The 21917-nt window shown below is 43.5% G+C and overlaps 1 protein-coding gene across 4 annotated transcripts in view; it reads right to left on the bottom strand.

Moving 5' to 3' along the window:
• Positions 1-2495: 2495 nt before the first annotated feature.
• SHLD2 (shieldin complex subunit 2) overlaps positions 2496-21917 on the bottom strand; it is a 93709-nt gene continuing 74287 nt past the window's right edge. For 3 of the 4 annotated variants that reach the window (XM_029061405.2, XM_039911534.1, XM_029061404.2), the window contains 3 exons: positions 19044-19278; positions 9861-9976; positions 2496-3109 (listed from right to left, as the gene is read on the bottom strand). In XM_029061405.2, the coding sequence (XP_028917238.1) occupies positions 2937-3109; positions 9861-9976; positions 19044-19278 (524 nt within the window). In that variant the 3' untranslated portion in view covers positions 2496-2936. The remainder of the gene's footprint in view (positions 3110-9860; positions 9977-19043; positions 19279-21917) is intronic. The other variant, XM_039911535.1, reaches the window with a different exon arrangement.

Raw genomic sequence — 21917 nt, 5'->3', positions numbered from 1 at the left:
TTCCAGCCAGGTAACGGGGAACAGAGGCACATCAACCTATTAACACAGTGGGAAATATCTTTTCCCAAAATGGAGCCCGATTTTTCTGCTCACTAGGATCCAGTGATCAAAGAGGCCACTCTCTGCCAACACATTTCCTGGACACGGGAGAATTAACTTCTTAACTGATGACAAACCAGGAACAAGACATCTAAAAAGAGAGCGAAAACTAATGGGACATATTGCATTCTTGCTCACAAGCTTCTCCCTCAGCTGCCATCACAACGGAGGTCAGCTTTTAGCTGCAGGAGGGGGAGAGCACTTTCCCACTAACCTATGAGTCATGGTTTGCCTTGCTTCGTCCAAAGGCCCCTCAGATATTATTGCTTTACCATTTAAAATGAAGAAAATGGGTAGGTGGCTGGGATGACTCTGGCTTATATTAACACTGATGGCTGCCAGCTACTTGAAATTGTGAAAAAAAACCCCAACTTTTCAAAAGTTCTTGACAGATCTTAAGGATTATTTTATGGTATTTGTTAAGAATTTACTACATGCAAGGCTCTGTACTAAGCGCAGGGTTGGATAGAGTCCATGTCCCACATGGGGCTCACTTTTTTCAAAGGAGGTAATTGAGGCACAGAGAAGTTAAGTGACCTGCCCTAGATCACACAGCAGAAAAGCGATTATAGGGCCCAAGCTTCCCTTTTTAGCTGAGCTGTTTAAAGGGCTGGTCGTACACAGTAGTTCAGAAAAGTCTGAACTGATTTAATAATAATAATAATAATTGTGTTATTTGTTAAATGCTAACTATGTGCCAGGTACTGTACTAAGCGCTGGGGTGGATACAAGTAAATAGGGTTGGACACAGTCCCTGTCCCACATGGGGCTCAGAGTCTCAATCCCTGTTTTACAGATGACGTAATTGAGGGCCAGAGAAGTGAAGTGACTTGCCTAAAGTCACAGAGCAGATGAGTGACAGAGTTGGGATTAGAAGCAGCGTGGCTCAGTGGAAAGAGCATGGGCTTTGGAGTCAGAGGTCATGGGTTTGAATCCCTGCTTGGCCACATGTCAGCTGTGTGACTTTGGGCAAGTCACTTGACTTCTCGGTGCCTCAGTTACCTCATCTGTAAAATGGGGATTAAGACTGTGAGCCCCACGTGGGACAACCTGATTCCCCTGTGTCTACCCCAGCGCTTAGAACAGTGCTCGGCACATAGTAAGCGCTTAACAAATACCAACATTATTATTATTATTAACCCATGACCTTCTGACTCCCAGGCCTGTGCTCTATCCACAATACCATGCTACTTCTCAGAGAGATAAGGTAATGGGAAGGAGTGCAATTTAAACATGTACAGAATTTGTCAACAGTGTCTTATTGGACAGTATTCATGCCACCCCAAGCCCAGGAAGACACATATGGCTCTGGCTATCTTAAAACTGCAGTTGTCGTGAGCGGGGGTTCAATAATTCAGTGCACTGAATTCAATGAGAACTCAACAATGTTCCTACTACCTCTCACTTCCCTACGCTGAGAGCATGTGCAAGGAAAATTGAGAGTTTATAAAAGGGGGTGTTACCTGCATCATCAGCTCCTAACCTGTTTTGCTAATTTGAAAAGTCTTAGAAAAATAGGCGTGTGGGGATATACGGGCACTTGGGTGTTTTTTGACTCCCCTTCAAGACCGGTCTCTACTTCTCTGCTATAACAGTGAAACACAATGAAAACCGTAACTGGCATCTAAAGAAAATGAGATGTGGCTAAAGTAATTTGCCCATCCTATAAAGGAATTTTAGGCTAAACACTTAGTTTAGAGCTCATGGTTTAGCTCATATTTCCTTGTAGAAAATACACCTGGTTAATAAGCATCGGGGCCAATAAAGCAAACACTCCTTAAGCACCTCCTTTAAGTGAAATAAAGGGCTGCTTAGAAGGCCCTTAGGCTAACCGATAAAGGGAAAGAATTCAAAAGGAGCAAAACCATTCGGGAAAGGCTTAGAGCAGAAGATGAAATTGCAACACATTTATTCCTTCTACTGTGAATTTGGGCCTTTTGGGAAGCAATAGGAACAGAAAGAATCCTTCCACCTCTTCAAACTGCCAGTGGTTTGGAATCACTCTAGATTTTGTTACAAAAGGAGCTTCAATTTCCTCTTCAATCCTCCTAATTGGAACATGTTTTGGAATGCTTCAAGATAAACTAATTCCATACGCAAGCTCCTAAGCGGATTGCGTGACTCTTTTTCTATTTCGCTTCGTACTATTTCCTCCATTATTGTTCAATTCCTTTCTTCACTAAAACCGGGGCTTGAACATACGGCTCTTCAATCCACCACCAAACTCTACCCAGGAAGTGTGTTGATGTCTAATAGGTAATTGGGTACTGTATATAGTTACGATCGAGGAAATTATTCAATTTGGTCACAGGGACTTGGAGACACACCTCCGAGTCTGCCGCCCCCAGACAAAAGGTTCTGGAAGGAAAAAAGGCTCTGGAAGGAAAACATCAGCATTAGCATCCATTAACATTTATTAAGTACTTGCTGTGAGTTTCCCAATGGAGAAAAAGGGAATGAATGAAGGAGAGTACGACTGATTTTAAAAAGTGGCCATAAATTTCTATGTAGAGTGCGTCATTTTTGAGGCTTGTGATTCCATTCAATTCTATTACTCTTTTTTCCTGTTACATGTCAAAAGTGACATCCGTGTCACGGTTTCGAAAGTCTCCAGAAGGCGAATCATTTCATTTAAGTTCCTCCTCCAACAGCCTGTCGTTCGATTCTGTGGTTCTCGGATAACGTGACTGAGATCTTTGCTTTAAAGGTATTTGATTATGGTATTTGCTTAGTGGCTACTTTGCATCAGGCACTGTTCAAAGCGCTAGGGTAGACAGAAGTAAATCGAGTTGGACACAATCCCTGTCCTAGACAGGGCTCACAGCCTTAGTATAAGGTCAGAGGTCAGGATGGAAATCCTGCAGGTGAAAATCCTGTTGCAAAGGGTAGCTGTTTTCATCTAGGAAAAATATGCTCCGAATTTCCAGGACATGAGCCGTTTCTCCAGCTGCTAGTAATGAGTGACACAGGTCTGCTGCAACCATCGCGTAGGTGATATCTGAGGATGGCACTGCGGAAGACCAAGATGACAAGTGAGGAGATATCGGTAACATTCCCACACCGCTCCCTGCTCCGGAGAGCCCCATGGGTTCCCTGGCCAAGCCACCCTCACTTCTGGCCCAGCTTAATAATAATAATAATAATGCTGGTATTTGTTAAACGTTTACTATGTGCAGAGCACTGTTCTAAGTGCTGGGGGAGATACAGGGTGATCAGGTTGTCCCACGTGAGACTCACAGTCTTAATCTCCATTTTGCAGATGAGGTCACTGAGGCACAGAGAAGTTAAGTGACTTGCCCAAAGTCACATAGCTGACAAGTGGCAGATCTGGGATTCAAACCCATAACCACTGGCTCCCAAGCCCGGACTCTTTCCACTGAGCCACACTTGCTGGCCACACCCTTGTTCTAGCTGACAGGATTTGATGATGCTGTGGAATATCCCCCTCCAACGCCTGGCCTATCCACCAGGCCAGGTAGCTTGACCCTCCAGCCTCTGGCTCAACAGCCATTGGTTTCTGCTTTTCATATAATTCTGAGGGTATCACAGAATCTTAATATCCACCACATCACTACCAATTTTACTCCTGCTTGGGCAGCAGGGGCGTGGGGAAAAGTGTGTGGGGGGAAGCCCTCAGGAAGCCAATTTCTAGCTTCACACAGTCAGAGTAAATTACAGATGTGTAAGCTCATTATGGGCAGGGAACAGATCTGCTAATTCTATTGTAATAATAAATGAAAATGGTATTTGTTAAGCACTTAAACTGTGCCAAGCACTGTTCTACGCACTGGGGGGGATACAAGGTTATCGGGTTGTCCTACGTGGGGCTCACAGTCTTAATCCCCATTTTACAGATGAGGTAACTGAGGCACAGATAAGTGAAGTGATTTACCCAAAGTCACCCAGCTGACAAGTGGCAGAGCCAGGATTAGAACCCACGTCCTCTGACTCCCAAGCCCGTGCTCTTTCCACTAAGCCAAACTGTCGTATTCTCTGGAGCTCTTATTTCAGTGCTCCGCACTTAGTAAGTGCTCAATAAATACCACTGATCAATTAATATGTACATGAGTCCTGAGGTTGGGGTGAATAAAGGGGACAAATCCAAGCACAAGGGCGATGCAGAAGGGAGAAGGAGTAGGGGAAATGAGGGCTTGGTTGGGGAAGGCCTCTTGGAGGAGATGGGATTTTAATAAGGCTTTGAAAGTGGGGAGAATGGAGGTTTGTCAGATAGGAAGGGGGAGGCAGTTCCAGGATAAAGACAGGCGCATTAGCTTACCATTAGCTTTAAAGCACTCCATCAGATTGCCCCACCATTTCTTTCCTCACTGATCTCCTACCACAGCCCAGCCCACACAGTCCGCTCCCCGAGGGCCAGCTTACCCACTGTGGTCCGATCTCGTCTATTTTGCCGTTGACCTCTTTCTCCCATCCTCCCCCTAGCCTGGAACTCCTTCCCCTTGCACATATGCCAAGCCTCCACTCTCTCCACCTTCAAAGTATTTATTAAGATCACATCTCTTCCAAGAGGCTTTCCTAGATTATGCCCTCTTTTCTCTGGCTCGCTCTCCCTTATGCGTCTATGCACTTGAATCTGTGGCCTTTGGAGAGTTGATATTTGCCTCACCCACAACTCCATGGCACTTATGTGTCCATATTTAAATTATATATTATATGCAACTTATTTATTCATATCAATGCCTCTCTTCCCTTCTAGACTGTAATCGTTACAGGCAGGGAACGTTTCTGCTAATTCTGTTGTACTCTCCCAAGCACTCTGCAAACAGTGAGCGCCCCAAAAATACCACTGATTGACTGTGGGGAGAGGTGAGTGGTGAGATAGATGTAATCGAGGTACAGTGAGTAGGTTGGAATTAGAGGAGCGAAGTGAACACGCTGGCTTTTGGTAGCAAATCAGTAAGGAGATTGAGTGCTTTAAAGCCAACATTAAGGAGTTCCAGTTTCATGTGGAGGTAGATGGGAAACCACTGGAAGTTCTTGAGGTTTTGTGGAACAGTTTTTTAGGAAAATGATCCAGGCAGCCGAGTGAAGTACGAACTGGAATGGGGAGAGACAGGAGGCAGGCAGGTCAGCGAGGAGGTTGATGTAGTAGCCAAGGCGGGAATAGGATAAGTGCTTGAATCAGCAGAGTAGCATTTTGGATTAAGAGGAAAGGGCAGATTTTAGCAGTGTCGTGAGGGTTGACCCAACAGGATTTGGTGACATTGAAATTGTGGGTTGAATAAGAGAGACGAGTTGAGGATAATGTCAAGGTTACGGGCTGATGAGATGGGGAGTGATGAGAAAGTCAGGGGGAGGACAGGATTTGGGTGGAAAGATGAGGAGTTCTGTTTTGGACATGTTAGGTTTGAGGTGTCAGTGGGTCATCCAAGTAAAGATGTCCCATTGGCAGGAGAAAATACGCTACTGCAGAGGAGGAGAGAAATCAGGGCTGGAGAGGTATATTTGGGAATCATCCACATAGAGATGGTCATTGAAGTCATAGGAGGGAATGAGTTTTCCAAGGGAGAGGGTGGAGATGGAGAATAGCAGGGGACCCAGAACTGAGCCTTGAGGGACTCCTGCTGTTGGAGGGTGGGATGTAGAGGAGAAGCCCGTGAAGGAGACAGAGAATAAGATGAGGTAGGAAGAGAACCAGGAGCGGTCAGTGTCAGTGAAGCCAAGGTTAGATAATGTTCCCAGGTGAAGGGGGTGGTCCACAGTTCAAGCAAGGAGAAGGGTCTTGCCACAGAAGACTTTGGCCTGAGCTCTTCCTCAATATAGGAAACACTGAAGAAATGCCACAGGACACGAGAGAAATCACAAATAATCACTATCTTCAAGAGGAAAAGTGAGAGAACTGATTTTGGGAACTACTTACTGTTCTCCACTAATGTTGCAAAGTTAACTGGAGTTTGTCTCTCAAGCTACTGAAGTATGTCATGAACTGTGGACTTCCCGAATCACGACATGACTCATCCTACACTGCAGCCCACCAGATATAATCTTTGCAGCAAGATGGATAAAGGAGGCATTCAAAGGGAAACACCAAAAACTCAGTGGTGTATTTGCAGACTTCAAAAAAAATTTGAGATGGAGAGCACATAATAAGAGCTCAATAAATACCAATGATGATGATGATTCATTCATTCAATCGTATTTATTGAGCGCTTACCGTGTGCGGAACACTGTACTAAGCGCTTGGAAAGTACAATTCAGCAACAGAGCCAATCCCTGACCACAACGGGCTCACAGTCTAGAAGGGGGGAAGACAGGCATTAAAACAAGTAAATGGGCATCAATAACATCAGTATAAATAAATAGAATTATAGATATATACACATCATTAATATAAATAAATAGAATTATAAATATGTACATATAGACACAAGTGCTATGGGGGGGAGGGGGTAGCGAAGGGAGAGAGTCGGGGTAATGGAGAGAGGGGAGCAGAGGAAAGGGGGGCTTAGTCTGGGAAGGCCTCCTGGAGGAGGTGAGCCTTCAGTAGGGCATGGGGGGGCTGTGATGATGATGACAGCAGATGTGGACTTGAATAACTACTAAGCCAATTTGGCTATTCTGAAAAGTTTTCCGGTTCCTTAGGTTACTCCATGACCGCCTGGTTGGACGTCACAGTCCCCTGTCCAACCCCTTGCTCATCACTCTCAGAATAAAGTAGGATTGGCTAGTAGGTCTCATTCTGTACTCTACATCCTGTTCATCCAACCCTGTTGTACTCTCCCAAGCACTTGTACAGTGCTCTGCACACAGTAGGCTCTCAGGAAATACCATTGATTGATTTTATTCTGCGCTGCCATTCTGGAGGGTTTGGTGAAGGACCTGAAAGCTGGGGTCAGAATATATTTCTGATCCTTCTGGAAGCTCAATAGTTTATGAGCAGCATCAAAAATCTTTTTGAGGCAATCATTTACTCTGAAGGCCTTAGAGACAGAAGGACCTGGGTTTTAAACCCATCTCCGCCACTTGTCTGCTGTGTGACCTTGTGCAAGTCACTTCACTTCTCTGTGCCTCAGTTGCCTCATCTATAGAATGGGGATTAAGACTGTGAGTCCCACACGAGACAGGGACTGCATCCAACCTGATAACCTTGTATCTACCCCAGTGCTTAGAACATAGTAAGCGCTTAACAAACACTATCATTATTACATAAACACAACCAGGTGTTAGCTCAAGGCAGAGAACATGCCTGCAAAAGACTAAGGTTATACAGCAGCTTGCAACGGGGAAATCCTTCTTAAATAGCATTGTCCTTCAGGTTTGAAGATGATATAATAGATTCATATATGCACACACACATTCACACTGTAAAAAGATCTCACTGTCACTATTGCCATCTTCACACTGACAGACTCTCTCTTGCTCTGTGTGTGTGTATGTATGTGTGCAGATTATGGGGAATTATACATATATATATATACATATACATATGTGTATACACACTCACACACACACACACACACACCAGGTATCCATAAACATGCATATACAATCATGCTGGTAGCAAATTTAGTGTCAGCAGAAAGGTTTGTGAAGCACTGAACATCTTTGATCACGGGAAGGAATTTCCAGTTCCTAAAGACCAGCTCCCCTCTCAGGGTCACATTGGAGAGTTTCCAGTCCTCTACCATTCTCAGCTACGGGAGGGAGAGTTAAGCAGAGGCCTTCCCATTCCATTCCTAGCTTGGCCAGTGGTTAGCGACTGGAAGGCCATCCTGCTCCAATCAAAACTCCCCTTTGCTGGGCAGCAGCGGCACGGGAGAGAGTCAAGGGTGGAGGCTCGAGTTTACCGTGCCGAAGGAGGTAATGGTAAACCACTTCCGAATTTTTTACCAAGAAAACTTTATGGATCCACTCCCAGAACGATTGCAGATGGAGAGCGGGGTAATCTGAGAGAGCTGTGCCCATGGTGCCGCTATGGGGCGGAGACAACTCGATGGCATAAGACAAGACAAAGACCAGCTATGTGGCTCATGAAACCAACGCATGCCTGAAAATCCCTTCCCACACTGGGCTCCTGTGCAGAGACTGAGTGTGTCCAACAATCAGGACATAGGTTGTTCTTCAACAGAGGACTTGGAAAAGCAGGCTCTTGCAAGTGATCAACATGGTAAACTAGCAGTAGTCTCTATTTGCTCCCCATGTAGACTGGGGTGTCAAAGTCTTTTCTGTGACACTGGCAGGCAATGATAGGATCTCAATGCCAGTAAAAATCTTTGACTACTCTGAACACACACACAAGAACACCCACCCCGCCCCCAGCCCTACCCCTCAAATAGCAAATGCCCTGGGCTTGCCAATAATGCCATTATTATTAGTAGTAGTAATAATGTGCAACTAACAAAATTCTAAAATGTGTCCTAGCCATTCAATTCTCCTATTAGGCGGGATTGAAATAGTATAACCATTCTGAAAGTGATCTTTGGCAACAAGCAGTCCCGGGGAGGAGATTACTCAGATGCTGAGGCTAAACCAGTTTCAAAACCTGATGAAATAATCTCAGTTTTTATATATGAACTGGCATTTGATGACTACATTTGACTATATTCTCAGGTTCAATAGTTTAGCTACTATGTCAACCACAGTGTACCTTTCCTGATATTCTACCACAGTTAAACAGCTGACATTTTTTGTATATTCGGTTCCTTGGGTTAATATCAGGTTTTAATATTTTTAACTTAAATTTTACAAATTTCCACATTTTTAAACTACCATTATCCACTGCCACACACACTCGCTTGTGGAAGCTAAGGTGAAATTGGATGGTAGTATGCTTAGGGTGCTAAGTATTTTTAATCAGTGGTATTTATTGAGCGGTTACTATGCGCAGAGCACTGTACTAAGTGCTCGAGGGAGTACAATACAACAGAATTAGCAGATATGTTCCCTGTACTGATATGAAGTCCCCCTTTTCCTCTGCTTCCTCTCCCCTCCCCATCGCCCCGACTCGCTTCCTTTGCTCTACCCCCGTCCCTGCCCCACAGCACTTGTGTATATATGTAAATATTTATGATTCTATTTGTTTCTATTCTATTCTATTTATATTAATGGTGTGTATTTAGCTATAATTCTATTTATTTATATTAATGCTATTGATGCCTATTTACTTGTTTTGATGCCTGTCTCCCCCTTTCTAGACTGGGAGCCCGTCGTGGGCAGGGATTGTCTCTATTGCTGAACTGTACTTTCCAAGCACTTACTACAGTGCTCTGCACACAGTAAGCGCTCAATAAATACAATTGAATGAATGAATGTACATAATAATAATAATAATAACATTGGCATTTGTTAATCGCTTACTATGTACACTGTTCTAAGCGCTGGGGGAGATACAGGGTAATCAGGTTGTCCCACGTGAGGCTCACAGTTAATCCCCATTTTACAGATGAGGTAACTGAGGCACAGAGAAGTTAAGTGACTTGCCCAAAGTCACACACAGCTGACAAGTGGCAGAGCCAGGAGTCAAACCCATGACCTCTGACTCCAAAGCCCGAGCTCTTTTCACTGAGCCACGCTGCTTCCCCATTATATAAGCTGTCTCTTACAACACCAAGGTAAGTGGATCACCTAAATTGCGATCTCTGATTTACCTGAGGAGAGGAAATGGGAGATGATATCCGAATTCTTACAGTGAGATTAGAATACCTGAACCTCCTTGTCCCTCCTCTTTTGGAGCCAAATTATCCCCTCTGATAGTGTCCCTGCTAATACAGAGAAAGATAGTCTTTCAACTTCGAATACCATACCTATGACTCTTTTGAGCCAATCGGGGGGAATGTTGAGAAGAATCTTTTCCATCAATGCCGATCCAACATGAATGGAGATCTTACACTGTCCGTCAACAACAGTCATCAGGGCCGGTCTAAAATAGAAAATGGACATCTCGCTAGAATGGGGCTTTATGAAAACATTTTTGCAGTCAAAACAAAAGCCTTTCTGTAACTCTCTGATGCAGATTTCATTTTATTTGTTGCCGCTCTAGAAAGACCTCAAATCGAGCAACAGACATCAACTCAAATTGCAACAACTGTGGGTTATAGATTCATAGATTCAACTTTTCATTCTGAGAACGGGGGTGAAAGAGAGGCAGGGATTTTAGTGGGGGTGAGAACTGATGGGAAACACGCTTCAAAGAGCTGATAAGCCAGAAATTCCATTTTGGGTCTCTGAGAGCCTGATAAGAAATGGTCAGGTCACGTCAGAGGCCCAAGTGAGATCCACAAGCCTGGGAGTCCATCTCGTAGTCTTTAGTTATTCTGAAGGGGTCAGTTGAAAACATCTAGACTTCTTTGTAAAACTAGAACCACGAAGCAGCGTGGCTCAGTGGAGAGAGAACAGGCTTGGGAGTCTATTGATTCCTTGATTCTATTTATTCTTGATTCTATCTATTCTTGATTCTATTTATTTGCTATTGTTTTAATGAGATGTTCATCCCCTTGATTCTACTTATTGCTATTGTTTTTGTCTGTCTCCCCCGATTAGACTGCAAGCCCATCAAAGGCAGGGACTGTATCTGTTACCGATTTGTACATTCCAAGCGCTTAGTACAGTGCTTTGCACATAGTAAGCGCTCAATAAATACTATTGAATGAATGAATGAGTCGGAGGTCATGGGTTCGAATCCCAGCTCTGCCACTTGTCAGCTGTATGACTGTGGGCAAGTCACTTAACTTCTCTGTGCCTCAGTTCCCTCATCTGTAAAATGGGGATTAAGACTGTGAGCCTCACGTGGGGCTATCTGATTACCCTGTATCTACCCAGCGCTTAGAACAGTGCTCTGCACATAGTAAATGCTTAACAAATACCAACATTATTATTGTTATTACTAGAACTATTGCAGGAAAGGGGAAGAGAAGGAAAAAAAATAAAAAGGGACAAAAATATTTTAAATCCCATGCTCAGGCCCCAAATTTTAGACCCTAATCTTTATAGGAGCAGTGTGGCTTAGAGGAAAGAACATGGGCCTGGGGGTCAGAAGGATCCGGGTTCTAATCCTTGCTCTGTGACTTGTCTGCTGTGTGAACTTGGGCAGGTCACATAACTTCTCTGTGGCTCAGTTATCACATCTGTAAAATGGGGATTAAGACTGTGAACCCCTTGCGGGGCAGGGGCTGTGCCCAACCTGATTACTTATAACAAGCACATATCCTATCCTGCTTTGACTACTGTACCAGTCTCGTGCTCACCTCCCTGCCTCCTGTCTCTCCACACTCCAGTACATACTCCACTGCTGCCCAGATCATTTTCCTTCAAAAACGTTGAGTCCATGTCCCCACTCCTCCGGCACCTCCAGTGCTTGCCCATCCATCTCCACATCGAACAGAATCTCCTCACCACTGGCTTTAAAGCACTCAATCACCTCACCTTGCTGCTTTCCTACTACAACCTTGCCCCTACACTTTGCTTCTCTTATGCTAACCTTCGAGAAGCAGCGTGGCTCAGTGGAAAGAGCACAGGCTTTGGAGTCAGAGGTCATGGCTTCGAATTCCGGCTCTGCCACTTGTCAGCTGTGTGACTGTGGGCAAGTCACTTCACTTCTCTGTGCCTCAGTTACCTCATCTGTAAAACGGGGATTAAGACTGTGAGCCCCACGTGGGACAACCTGATTCCCTTGTATCTACCCCAGCACTTAGAACAGTGCTCTGCACATAGTAAGCGCTTAACAAATACCAACATTATTATTACTCACTGTACCTCCATCGCATCTATCTCGCCACTTGCCTCTCGTCCACATCCTGCCACTGGTCTGGAACACCTTCCCTCATCATATCTGACAGACGATTACTCTCTCCACCTTCAAAGCTTTGTTGAAGGCACATCTCCGCCAAGATGTCTTCCTTGACTAAGCCCTCCTTTCCTCTTCTCCTACTCCCTTCTGTGTTGCCCTGAATTGCTCCCTTTACTCACCCCTCCCTCAGCCCCACCGAATTTACTTATATTAGTGTCTATCTCTCCCTCAAGACAGTAAGCTCTCTGTGGTTAGGGAATGTGTCTGCCAACTCAGTTGAATTGTACAGAGAAGCAGCATGGCATAGTGGAAAGAACCCGGGCTTGGGAGTCAGAGGTCGTGGGTTCTAATACCGGCTCCGCCACTGATCAACTGTGTGACTTTGGGCAAGTCCCTTTGACTTCTCTGTGCCTCAGTTACCTCATCTATAAAATGGGGATTAAGACTGTGAGCCCCTCGTGGGACAACCTGATTACCTTCTAACTTCCCCAGAGCTTAGAACAGTGCTCAGCACATAGTAAGCGCTAACAAATGCCATCGTTATTATTATTATTACTCTCCCAAGTGCTTAGTATAATGCTCTGCTCATAGTAAGTGCTCAGTAAATACGATTGATTGATTGACTGACTGAGCTCTGGGGTTCTGGCATGGGGGACTACATGCTGAAAACTATTTTATGAATGACAAAAATAGATCTGAAAGGAACATTTCCCCCATCTCCCCCCGCTGGCAGACTCAGAATTAATAATTTTCTCTTGCTTAAGATAGTTTTTGATCAAGGTGATAGGCTAAATTGCTTTCCCCAAAATACTGGGCAAGCTGATAAATATGCATTTATGTGCCAATCAAGCCTACCATGGTCTTCATAATTAAGTCATTTTGAAAACAAAAATATTTGACCAGGTAAAGACCTAGGCTGAGTCTTGGCATTTCTACATTCAAGACCTTTGCCTGTTTTTGAGCTTCAGACACTTGACCAAAGAGCGGTCTTTCAAATTACAAGCAATTAAAGCTAATTGAAATGGTTGGGCTATTAGTAATCTTCTCACCTCCCCCGGGGCACTCTAATCAACTGAGAATAAATTTAAATATCAAGGAGGAAAAGACTCAGACATTTCCGTCTTAGAAAGACATATAAAAATAACAAATAATGAAAGTGGACTACAAAATCAGGGTACAAAAGACAACTATGTAGATGTATATATCTATATCTCTACTTAAATCCAAATATGCGGCTTTTTCTGGTAATATTTCTTTTCAATCTTGACAGTAACTACATTCTGAAAAAAATTACGTCCTTACTAGATACCTGAGAAACCTATACGGGTAACAGGCTGATCTCTGCCTGCCAGGATCTTGTACTCTGACGATGGAGATTAAAACATAAATTATTAATTACACAATGGCAGGGATTGAGAGAAGAGAAAGAACCACTGGACATAAATCATAGTAAGTGCTTAACAAATGCTATCATCATCATCATCATCATCATAAATCAATAAATCGAGAAATACCTGCGTGTCATGGTGGCATGAGCTGGGGTATGGCAGAAAAGAGCAGATGGGTAAGAAGGGGCAAACTCGATCAGGAGTTTTTGTGTTCCACAAGAATTACAAGGAGCCATTGGAGGGCTGTGGGGAGGGGAAAGATGTGGGCCAATTGGTGGTTTAGAAAGAAGGAATGTGGAGTTTAAAAATTTTTTTACGGTATTTAAGTGCTTACCATGTGCCAGGCACTGTACTAAGTGCTGAGGTAGATACAAGTTACTCAGGTTGGATACATTCCATGTCTTAATCCCCATTTTACAGATGAGATAACTGAGGCACAGAGAAGTTAGGTTGCCTTGTCCACGGTCACACAGCAGACAAGTGGTGGAGGCAGGATTAGAACCCGGGTCCCTCTGCCAGAGGTAATGAGACCAGTGTGGCCAGCTGGCGTTAAACATTATCACTGACATCTCTTAACAACCAGCCTGAAGTTCATGAACACTTGGATATACTTTAACATAGACTATATTAGAGTCTGCTCAAAATGTCATTCACCCCTGCCTTGCATTAATCTACTCCCTCCTTCTCCTTGTCTGGATCCACTCCATCCCAATAATCCCTTGTCACTTTAACTTCTTGAAATTTTTCACTTTTAGAGAAAGATCTCACTGATAGGGAAGCAATCAAGAACACTGACTCATCTTCATATATTTCTATTTACCAGTATATTCTATTCAGAGACACATGAGAAATATTAAAATGTTGTTTTCCATCCTCCTAATCATCTATCTCTGACAGTGGCCATACCGAGCTTTGAGAAATCATGAGATACTCATCCAAATGTTTAAGATTGGCTGTAACATAGCAACACCCCTGACTTTTTGATCCACAGATTTAACCTACCTTCTGATACCCACTACCTGTCCACGAATTTTCCAAAACCTCTTTGAATCCTCAATACTTTCAACCTGAAAATTCACAGCTTTCCCAATCCCCCCAGTCATCTTGGCTGTCCCTCTCTGTGTCATCTCCCGCTACCTGGTAGTCCTCCTTACGATGGCATGATCAGAACTGTAAGCAATGTTCTGGGTGTGGGTGCACTTTGGTTTGCAGAGTGGCAAAACTAAGGTGCCTGCTCTGTTTTCCAAGCCCTAATGATGGCTTATTTTCTGACACAAATCCACGGATTGAGAACCGAAGTGATGAAGGATATGCTTAATGGCAACTTCCTAGACTGAGAACTGAATCCCACTGAACTAAGTAGTTTTCTTTGATTTAAAAACAAACAACTATTGAGAACCTTCTGTAGATCCATAAAGTTGGGTCAATAAAATAGATCCTAACCATACGCCAAGGACTGAACTAAGCTCTGGGGTAGATACAGTTCCTGTCCCCGGTGGGGCTCACATTCTAAGTAAGAGAGAGAAATGGTATTCATTTTAGAGCTGAGGAAAGTGAGGCATAGGGAAGTTGTGGCTTGCCCAAAGTCACACAGCAGGTAAGTGGCAGATCCAGGACTAGAACCCAGGTCCTTTGACTCCCAAGCCCGTGCTCTTTCCACTAGGCCACACCGCCTCTCAACAATAGAATTGTATAGAATTAGAAGTAGTACTCCCTATTCTAAGATGTCTTTTGAGTACTAATATATCCCCAATTAAAATCACATATATAGATATTTATAAAATGGTACACGAATCCAAAAATCATGTGAGATCTGCTCTTAATTTCTTTAGTTGTCCTTTTTAGCTAATAGATCCTATCGGCTTTTGACTGTTGCTCACATTAAAAGCCAGTTTAACAAGCTTACAAAAAGGTGCTTGGGGAAAAAATATGTTTTCTAGCACCTTCCAAAACAGTGTGGCAAAAAATGAGCTCAAGGAGACAAGGCAGCAGGTTGGAAGAACTGCTTTGGGAGTGTTTCCTGGTGTAACCAGAATTCACCTGACTGACAGCCCATGCTTGGGATTAGTGGGGTCAAGCACTCCTGCCCTCTTCCTGGGATCTGGACTCTAGACTGGAAGCTCCTTGTGGGCAGGGAAGAGGTCATCCAACTCTGTTGCACTGTACTCTCTCTAGCATTTTAGGGCAGTGCTCTGCACGCATTAAGTGCTCAGTAACTACTATTGATTGATTCATTCATCTGGGGCTCTTCCCTGAGGCCCAAGCTGGTTGGGAGGGGAGGGGTAAAGGGCTAACAAGGGGAATACTTGACATCCTCTCTCATCAAGTGGAACGAAATCGAGCTCACAGATGGGGCTCCCGCCTGTTTGTTCCATCTGCACAGCTCCATCAGTGTTTAGCATTACCATCGAGTTGAAAACTGCAATAAATGGCTGCAGCAACTTCAAAATGAAAAAATATTTTACATGTGCATACAAGCAGAGTCTTTGGCCCCACAAATTAGCCACTTTACCTGTGAAGGAGAGATAAACATTATTCCTAACACTTACTTATGTGAAGGAATATATAGATAGGTAATTATTCAAATATTACTCCAATAGCACTATTATTACATATAGAGAAAATGTAATACACACAGCACGTGACTCGAGAGAGAGAGGGTCCATTTAGTTATTTTCATAAAACTAGTTTTTTTTAAAAAAAAACTGATTCTTGTTAAATGCTTATTCTGTGCCAGGCACATAATAAATGCTGAGGTAGATACAAGATATACAAGATAATCAGGGTGGACACAGTCTCTGTACCACGTTTGGCTCACAGCCTAAATAGGAGGGAGTAGGATTTAATTCCCATTTTACAGATGATATATCTGAGGCACAGAGCTATCAGTGACTTGCCCAAGGTCACACAGTAGGCAAGTGGTGGAGCAGAGATTAGGACCCAGGTCTTCTGACTCCCTGGCCCACTCTCTTTCTACTCTGCCACACTGTTCTGCTGAATGGTGCAGAAAGCAAGAATTTAAGCTAGTTTCTACCCACTTGAACAAGTCTCAAAGTCAGTTGTGTTAAGAGTATAATGCAGTAATTGAGCAATGAAAAAATACTGAGGCTCCAATTAGTTTATCTTTCTTAACCAGATAATACCAAGATTGGATTGGTTTGAAAATGCTTCCTCTTCATGCTGAGCAATCTGGAATCTTAAAGTCCACATCTCTAGCCCCTAGGAGGGCCCCATAAACCCTTATTTCTGCAAGGATTCTTTTAGCTCACTATTCTGATTGTGAATAACATACTTACAGCTTTCTATAATGAGGATTGGTCAACCATCTTGATGGCTCACATCAACTATTAAGCAACAGTGAGAGTTCTTAATTAAGAATTCATTGCCTGAAAAATGCTTCCAACTCTGGTCTTTTTCACCACTACACTGACAATACAAGCAGAGTTCTTAATGTATTTAAACAAGTTGGCTTATATTTATAAATGAATAACAGAACCAATAAAAAAGGTTTTGCTTTGTATGTAGCTTATCAAATGATGCCATCTGCTGTTAGAAAGTAATTTCCTTAGGTAATAGATGTTACCGTGTTTTTAGGTCTGATATAGTACATCCATCATTTAAATGAAAATGCCGGGAATTATCTTGGGTTTATGAGATCACCCTTTTGTGATCTACTTAGAGTTACTCAAGCCATCTTTGCATTATGACCTATGTAAGAGATGATCGATAGACCCCTTCTTCCCTATATAATAATAATGTTGGTATTTGTTAAGTGCTTACTATATGCAGAGCACTGTTCTAAGCGCTGGGAAGATTGTCCCACGTGAGGGCAATCAGATTGTCCCACGTGAGGCTCACAGTTAATCCCCATTTTACAGATGAGGTAACGGAGGCACAGAGAAGGTAAGTGACTAGCCCACAGTCACACAGCTGACAAGTGGCAGAGCCGGGAGTCGAACTTATATGCGCATTAGCATTCAATGGAAGAATCCTGAATAGATCATTATTGAGCTCGTAAATGGTAGAGGAATGGGAGCTTGTAACTACATGTAACGTATGGAGTACTAATGATAATAATAATAATAATAATTGTGGTATTTGTTAAGCACTTACTATGGGCTAGGTACGCCAGGTACTAAGCACTAGGGTGGATACAAACAAATCAGGATACAAACAAATCAGGCTGGACACAGTCCCCATCCCACATGGGGTGTACAGCTTCAACCCCCATTTTACAGAAGAGGTAACTGAGGCACAGAGAAGCAAAGTGACTGGCCCAAGGTGACACAGCAGACAAGTGGCAGAGCTGGGACTAGAACCCTTGACCTTCTGACTCCCAGACCTGTGCTCTGACTCCCAGACCTGTGCTCATCTATCTATGATCCTCACATTAGTGACTGGGAAAGTGAGGGGGGATTAATCAGGGACGTCTCGTGGAGGAGGTGAATTTTTACAAGTCAGAAGGACTGGGTGGACAGCTGACTAATCCAGTGAGGTAAGTGGTATATATTCTTATAGACTGTAAAACTCGTTGTAGGCAGAGAACGTGTCTACCAACTCTGTTATTGCACTCCGCACACAGTAAGTGCTTAATAAATATCATTGATGATGATAAGCTAATTTTAAAATGGAAAGGCCAAGCCACAAAATGGTTAACTGTTTTACAACCAATCAAAGGTATTTATTGTCTGCTTCCTATGTGCAAAGCACTGGACTAAGGCCCTGTGCTCACTGGTATGCTTAGTAGGACTGGACTACTGACCCCCAATTTCCTATTCTAACCACTAAATAACTCTTATATTTACTCCACTTATAATGCTACAAGTTAATCCACTCTTTCATTATTTACTGTGATTATCTATAATGTTCACTTTACATACAGAAGCAGTGTGGCTTAGTGAAAAGAGCACGGGCTTGGGAGTCGGAGATCATGGGTTCTAATCCCGGCTCCACCACTGGCCAGCTGTGTGACTTTGCGCAAGTTACTTCACTTCTCTGTGCCTCAGTTACCTCATCTGTAAAATGGGGATTAAGACTAAGCCCCACGTGGGACAACCTGATTACCTTGTATCTACCCCAGTGCTTAGAACAGTGCTTGGCACATAGTAAGCGCTTAACAAATACCATCATTAGTATTATTATTTATACAGAGTACATACCAATCTGATTTGAATGAATATGGGGCAGTTCTGCCTAGAGGAGGGGGCTGTCTTGAGGTCCTTCCTAGCACTAGGTTGCTAAACCTGTTTCAGTCAGTCAGTTAATTGTATTTATTGAGCACTTAATGTGTGCAGAGGATTGTTCTAAGTGTTCGGGAGAGTATAACAATAAACAGACACATTCCCTGCCCACAATGAGCTTATAGTCTAAAGAGAAGCAGTGTGGCTTAGTGGAAAGAGCATGGGCTTGAGAGTCAGAGGTCATGGATTCTAATCCTGGATCCATCACTTGTCTGCTGTGTGACTTTGGGCAAGTCACTTAGCTTCTCTGTGCCTCAGTTACCTCATCTGGAAAATAGGGATTAAGACTGTAAGCCCCATGTGGGTCAACCTAATAACCTTGTATCTACCCCAGCGCTTAGAACAGTGCTTGGCACATAGTAAGCACTTAACATATACCATTATTATTATTATTAAAGGAGAAGACAGATGCTAATATAAATTATAGCTATATACATGAGTGATGTGGGCTGGGAGGGAGGATGAATAAAGGGAGCAAGATGGGGAGATGCAGGAGGGAGTGGGAGAAGAGGAGAGGAGGGCTTAATCTGGGAAGGCCTCTTGGAGGAGAATGTGGTTTGCTATTGGCTTTACCTATAGAAGGTTTTCACCATGGTAAACGGCAAGCAGCGGAAACATTGCTTGTAGATCTTGTTTTCATCTGTTTTCAGTTCCAGCCCACATTTTCCACAGCCTGAATATGTTATCTGGGGAAAAGAAGCCAGAATACTCTCCAAAGAACTGTGAGCACTGAAGACAATCTGCCTGTTCTGAGCAGAAGCAACAGGGAACGCCAACTCTAAGATTTGGGCCTTTACTCGAACCACTCCTATAAGGAAAAACAAGTATAGACACAGAAATATATTAGTTTAAGAATGCAGATATTTTCATGGCATTGATGAAAATGTCCATATAAGACCCAAAGCTTCTTAACTTTTGAACATCAGCTCTGAGGCTTCATCTTGCTCTTAAAGTAAATGTACTCTTGGATCACAGAAATTTCCTTCTTTAAAACATCCCTGTATTTTTTCCCCAAAATAATAGACTCATGAAGCTCCCGAGACACTTTCAGCTACTTAAAACATTCATTCTAGTTACCAGACTGCTCCCTAATGTTACTCTTAAAAGAGTAGCTGGTACCTACTTTTCAGAGATAGTCTACAGCTAAATCATCTCTTTCTTGCCAAATCCAACTGCCTCTACTCCATCCTGATCCTCCTCGACCTCTCAGCTGCCTCCGACACTGTGGACCACTCCCTTCTCCTGGAAACGTTATCCAACCTTGGCTTCACTGACTCTTTCCTCTCTCGGTTCTCCTCTTTCTTCTCTGGCCATTCATTCTCAGTCTCCTTCGTGGGCTCCTCCTCCCCCTCCCATCCCCTAACTGTAGGGGTTCCTCAAGGGTCAGTTCTTGGTCCCCTTCTATTCTCCATCTACACCCACTCCCTTGGAGAACTCATTCACCCCCATGACTTCAACTACCACCTCTCTGCGGATGATACCCAAATCTAAATCTCCAAGCCCTGATGTTTCTCCCTCTCTCCAGTCTTTCATCTCCTCTTGCCTTCAAATCATCTCCACTTGGACGTCCTCCCATCACCTTAAGCTTAACATGTCCAAAACAGAGCTCCTTATCTCCCCACCCAAACCCTGTCCTACCTCTGACTTTCCCATCATATTGACGGCAGCACCATCCTTCCTGTCTCACAAGCCAGTAACCTTGGTGTTATCCTTGACTCCTCTCTCTCATTCAACCCACATATTCAATCCATCACTAAATCCTGTTGGTCCCACCTTCACAACATAGCTAAAATCTGCTCTTTCCTCACCATCCAAACCACTACCACGTTAATACAGTCACTCAGCCTATCTCGCCTGGATTACTGCCTCAGCCTCCTTCCTGACCTCCCAGCCTCCCGTCTCTCCCCACTCCGGTCCATACTTCACTCTGCTGCCCGGATCATTTTCCTTCAAAAATGGTTCAGACCACATTTCCCTGCTCCTCAAAACATTCCAGTGGTTGCCCATCCAACTCCACATCGAACAAAAACTCATCACCATTGGCTTTAAAGCACTCTACCACTTCGTCCCCTCCTACCTCACCTAGCTTTTCTCGTACAACCCAGCCAGCACATCCAAGCGCTTAGTACAGTGCTCTGCACATAGTAAACGCTCAATAAATACTATTGAATGAATGAATTTCGTTCCTCTAGTGCTCACCTTCTCACTGGGCCTCGACCTTGCCTATATCGCCGCCGACCCCCAGCCCATGTCCTGCCACTGGCCTGGAATGCCCTCCCTTGCTCCCTTCACTCTTCCCCCGGCTCTCAGTGCCTTAGAACTTTTGTACATATCTGTAATTTTATTTATTTATACTGATGTCTGTCTCCCCCACTCTGGACTCTAAGCTCATAGTGGGCAGGGAATGTGTCTGTTTATTTTTGCATTGTACTCCCTCAAGCAGTTAGCACAGTGCTTGGCACGAAGTAAGCGATCAATAAATATGATTGAATGAGTATTCATTTTAATATTCAAGTGTATAATGCGTGCAGATAGCTTTAATAAATGCTTGGAGCAAACAATGAGAGTAAAAGACACGGTCCCTATGCTTGAAGAGTTTACCATCTAACCGAGAAAGCACGAAGACACAAATTGTATGAATTCGGTACTAACAAAAGTAGAAGCATAAGCACTACTGATAAAAACAGAAGTAGGCCAAAATGAATGACTCAATAAATGGAGAATTTCCTTATTTTACAAATATTTACGAATCATTATTCCTGAAAACCTTCTGGCTCTCAAACGGGTGATGATAGATTGATTCTAAATTATTCTCTGGAACTGCCAAAAGGGGGCAGAAAATACCAGCGAGGCAAGTGTCTGAATACAGCTAGGAGTCGCGAAGTTTGATTAGTTTTAATTGGAGTGGACGGAGCTACTGAAAATGATGATTTTTTTTCTCCTTTGGAAAACGGCCAGTTTTGGTAATCAGGAGAAAACGACTCAAGCAATATGAATGATTTTAAATGTTACACTTTAGAAATGCTGATATAGTGCTGAAGCCAAAATGGCTCTACCTATACATTATTTGATTTCTAAGGAGCCACGAGAAAATGGAGGACCTCTCTGTGTGGTTTACAAAAATTTGAACATTTAGTTTGTCAAATAGTATCTTCTTCAAATGCTCTAGGTATTACCAGACAGCTATCGATCATTTATCTCCCCAGACTTTAGCCTTTTTCCCAACTCCTTTATTTTCATCTGGCATCACGGACATGGGGACAGGGTTGAATGGCCCTATTAAATTATGACTGTGGATGCAGAGTTGTAGGGGGATTAGTGTATTCGTTCATCCGCTGCCATCCCCTACTCACATGGGCTGGGGTGAACTCAAGGTTTCTGGATATACCTGCCTCATTGCTCCCATCTCTCTCTTGCCCTCCCTCCCTCTCTTTCTTTCTTCCTCCC

The sequence above is a fragment of the Ornithorhynchus anatinus genome, chromosome 3 (genome assembly GCF_004115215.2).
Source record: "Ornithorhynchus anatinus isolate Pmale09 chromosome 3, mOrnAna1.pri.v4, whole genome shotgun sequence".
NCBI classification, from domain to species: Eukaryota; Metazoa; Chordata; class Mammalia; order Monotremata; family Ornithorhynchidae; genus Ornithorhynchus; species Ornithorhynchus anatinus.
Note: the sequence above shows the minus strand (reverse complement) of the source record. Positions and strands in the feature narration are given on the sequence as shown.